This window comes from Peromyscus leucopus, chromosome 10 (assembly GCF_004664715.2).
Source record: "Peromyscus leucopus breed LL Stock chromosome 10, UCI_PerLeu_2.1, whole genome shotgun sequence".
Taxonomy (NCBI): domain Eukaryota; kingdom Metazoa; phylum Chordata; class Mammalia; order Rodentia; family Cricetidae; genus Peromyscus; species Peromyscus leucopus.
The window spans coordinates 5313042-5316489 of NC_051071.1; the positions used below are offsets into that span (position 1 = coordinate 5313042).

The 3448-nt window shown below is 41.6% G+C and overlaps 1 protein-coding gene across 1 annotated transcript; it reads left to right on the plus strand.

Moving 5' to 3' along the window:
* Positions 1-224: 224 nt before the first annotated feature.
* LOC114708323 (histone H3.3A-like) lies at positions 225-705 on the plus strand. The gene has a single exon (XM_028891554.2). It carries the CDS (start codon positions 280-282, stop codon positions 688-690), a length of 411 nt encoding a protein of 136 aa, XP_028747387.1. The 5' UTR covers positions 225-279; the 3' UTR covers positions 691-705.
* Positions 706-3448: the final 2743 nt, after the last annotated feature.

Consider the following 3448-nt stretch of genomic DNA (forward strand, 5'->3'; position numbering starts at 1 on the left):
CACAGCCAAGCCATGAAGAGTGACTATAAGAACACTGTATAGATCCACACTGGAAAAAACTTACAGGTCTATTTATGGAGTAATGGTAGCACACTTATAGAATGGAGAAATGAGAATGAACAACTACAACCATAAACAATATGGAAAAATCTCACAAAAAGTAAAAAAACAGGTGTTCGCAGCCGCCGCGCCGCTGCCGCTTTCTAACGCCAGCACCGCCTCTCGCTTGCAGAGCTCCAGCCGAAGGAGAAGCGGGGTAAGTAAGGAGGTGCCCATACCATGGCTCGTACAAAGCAGACTGCCCGCAAATCCACCGGTGGTAAGGCACCCAGGAAACAACTGGCTACTAAAGCCGCTCGCAAGAGTGCGCCCTCTACTGGAGGGGTGAAGAAACCTCATCGTTACAGGCCTGGTACTGTGGCACTCGGTGAAACCAGACGTTATCAGAAGTCCACTGAACTTCAGATTCACAAGCTCCCCTTCCAGCGTCCGGTGCAAGAAATTGCTCAGGACTTCAAAACAGATCTGCGCTTCCAGAGTGCAGCTATTGGTGCTTTGCAGGAGGCAAGTGAGGCCTATCTGGTTGGCCTTTTTGAAGATACCAACCTGTGTGCTATCCATGCCAAACGTGTAACAATTATGCCAAAAGATACCCAGCTAGCATGCCGCATACACGGAGAACGTGCTTAAGAGTCCACTATGAGGGGAAACATTTCATTCTCAAAATTTTTTTCCTCTTCTTCCTGTTATCAGTAGTTCTGAATGTTAGATATTTTTTTCATGGGGTCAAAAGGTACCTAAGTATATGATTGCGAGTGGAAAATAGGGGACAGAAATCAGGTATTAGCAGTTTTTCCATTTTCATTTGTGTGTGAATTTTTAATATAAATGCAAGATGTAAAGCATTAATGCAAGCAAAATGTTTCAGTGAACACAGTTCAACAGTTCAACTTTATAACAATTATAAATACACCTGTTAAAATTTAAAAAAAGTGAAAAACAAAAGAAAGTAGAATGCATTATTTACTTAAAATTCAAAATCAGGAAAAAAGTCATTAATGGCACAAGAAGTTGAGTAGCTACCTTTGGGAGGACAGGAGGCTGGAATATTCTGGGAAGGTTCTATCTCATCATGTGGGGGTTAGTTATACAGATGTGTTTGCTTTGTGAAAAATCCCAAAACCTGTTACATAATTTTGTGAATGTAAGCTAGAGTAAAGTGAATTCATAAGATTAACATCAAATATGAAAATTTTAGGTTTGCCTAAGATAGATTCAATCACCAACTGTTCATTGAACAGTTATTTTGTGCCTGGTACTTTTTTTTTTTTTTTTTTTTGGTTTTTCGAGACAGGGTTTCTCTGTGTAGCTTTGCGCCTTTCCTGGAACTCACTTGGTAGTCCAGGCTGGCCTTGAACTCACAGAGATCTGCCTGGCTCTGCCTCCCGAGTGCTGGGATTAAAGGCGTGCGCCACCACCACCCGGCTCTGGTACTATTTTTTATTTTGGTGATATAATGGAAAATGTTTGTGTCTGGATTATGTTCTCCCCAAATTTACATGCTGAAGTCTTAACCCACAGTACAACAGAACGTGACCTTATTTGAAGACATAGTCAAATTAAAGTGGGTGAACTCTAATTCAGTATGAGTGATGTAATACATATATATACATGAGATGTAATACCAATATATGTTTATTATTATATATTTACATATTGTATGTGTTTTATATATTGTAACACACACACACACACACACACACACACACACGAGTCAGCCTCACTCTGAGGCTGGCCTGTGACTCTGTGTAACTCTGCCTCAGCCTGTGGAGTGTCACCATGTCCAGCTAACCAGCATATTTATAAGGATAGAATGTGGACACAGATACACATGGAGAGGATGTGAAGAGACACAGAAAAGACTCCTTGGGCCCTTCACAAGGAGCCAACTCTGTAAAATGTGATGAAGCACACTTTTAATCCCAGTATTCAGGAGGCAGAGACAGGACAATTGCAGGTTTAGACCAATCTCAGCTATATACCAAGTTCAAAGGCAACCTGAGTTTGCATGGACTCCATTTCAGAACCAGAGATTGGAGACACAGCTCAGTGATTCACCACAAGAACTGGAAGCTGTGCTGATTGGTTGAATATCTGTTCTACTTGATTGGTACCCATGCCATACTAATTTTTTTTTTTTTTGTGTGTGTGTGTGTGTGTTTTTTTTTTTTGTGATATATATTTTTTATTTTACAATACCATTCCGTTCTACATATCAGCCATGGGTTCCCCTATTCTCCCCCCTCCCACGCCCTCCCCATACCCCCAGCCCACCCTCCATTCCCACCTCCTCCAGGACAAGTCCTCCCCCGAGGACTGTGATCAACTTGGTAGACTCAGTCCAGGGAGGTCCAGTCCCTTCCTCCCAGACTAAGCCAAGTGTCCCTGCATAAGTTCCTGGTTTCAAACAGCCAATTCATGCAATGAGCACAGGACTTGGTCCCACTGCCTAGATGCCTCCCAAACTGATCAAGCCAATCAACTGTCTCACCTATTCAGAGGGCCTGATCCAGCTGGGAGCCCTCAGCCTTTGGTTCATAGTTCATGTGTTTCCATTCATTTGGCTATTTTTTTTTCAATATATATATAGCCTTTATGGATCTATGGGTTGTGGTCTGATTGTTCATTTTATATCTAGAATCCACCAATGAGTGAGTACATACCATAACTGTCTTTCTGGGTTTGGGTTACCTCACTCAGGATGATTTTTTCTAGTTCCATCCATTTGCCTGCAAATTTCATGCTTTCATTGTTTTTCTCTGCTGAGTAGTACTCCATTGTGTATATGTACCACATTTTTTTCATCCATTCTTCCGTTGATGGGCATCTAGGTTGTTTCCAGGTTCTGGCTATTACAAATAGTGCTGCTATGAACATAGCTGAGCATGTATCTTTATGGTATGTATCAGCATTCTTTGGGTATATGCCCAAGAGTGGTATGGCTGGGTCTTGAGGTAGTTCGATTCCTAATTTTCTGAGAAACCGCCATACTGATTTCCACAGTGGTTGTACAAGTTTACATTCCCACCAACAGTGGAGGAGTGTTCCCTTTGCTCCACATCCTCTCCAACATTGGTTGTCATTGGTGTTTTTGATCTTAGCCATTCTAACAGGTGTAAGGTGGTATCTCAGAGTCGTTTTGATTTGCATTTCTCTGATGATTAAGGATGTTGAGCATTTCTTTAAATGTCTTTCAGCCATTTGTAGTTCTTGTTTTGTGAATTCTCTGTTTAGCTCTTTAGCCCATTTTTTAATTGGACTGTTCAGTGCTTTGATGTCTAGTTTCTTGAGTTCTTTATATACTGTGGAGATCAATCCTCTGTCAGATGTGGGGTTGGTGAAGATCTTTTCCCAATCTGTTGGCTGTCTTTTTGTCTTATTGACTGTG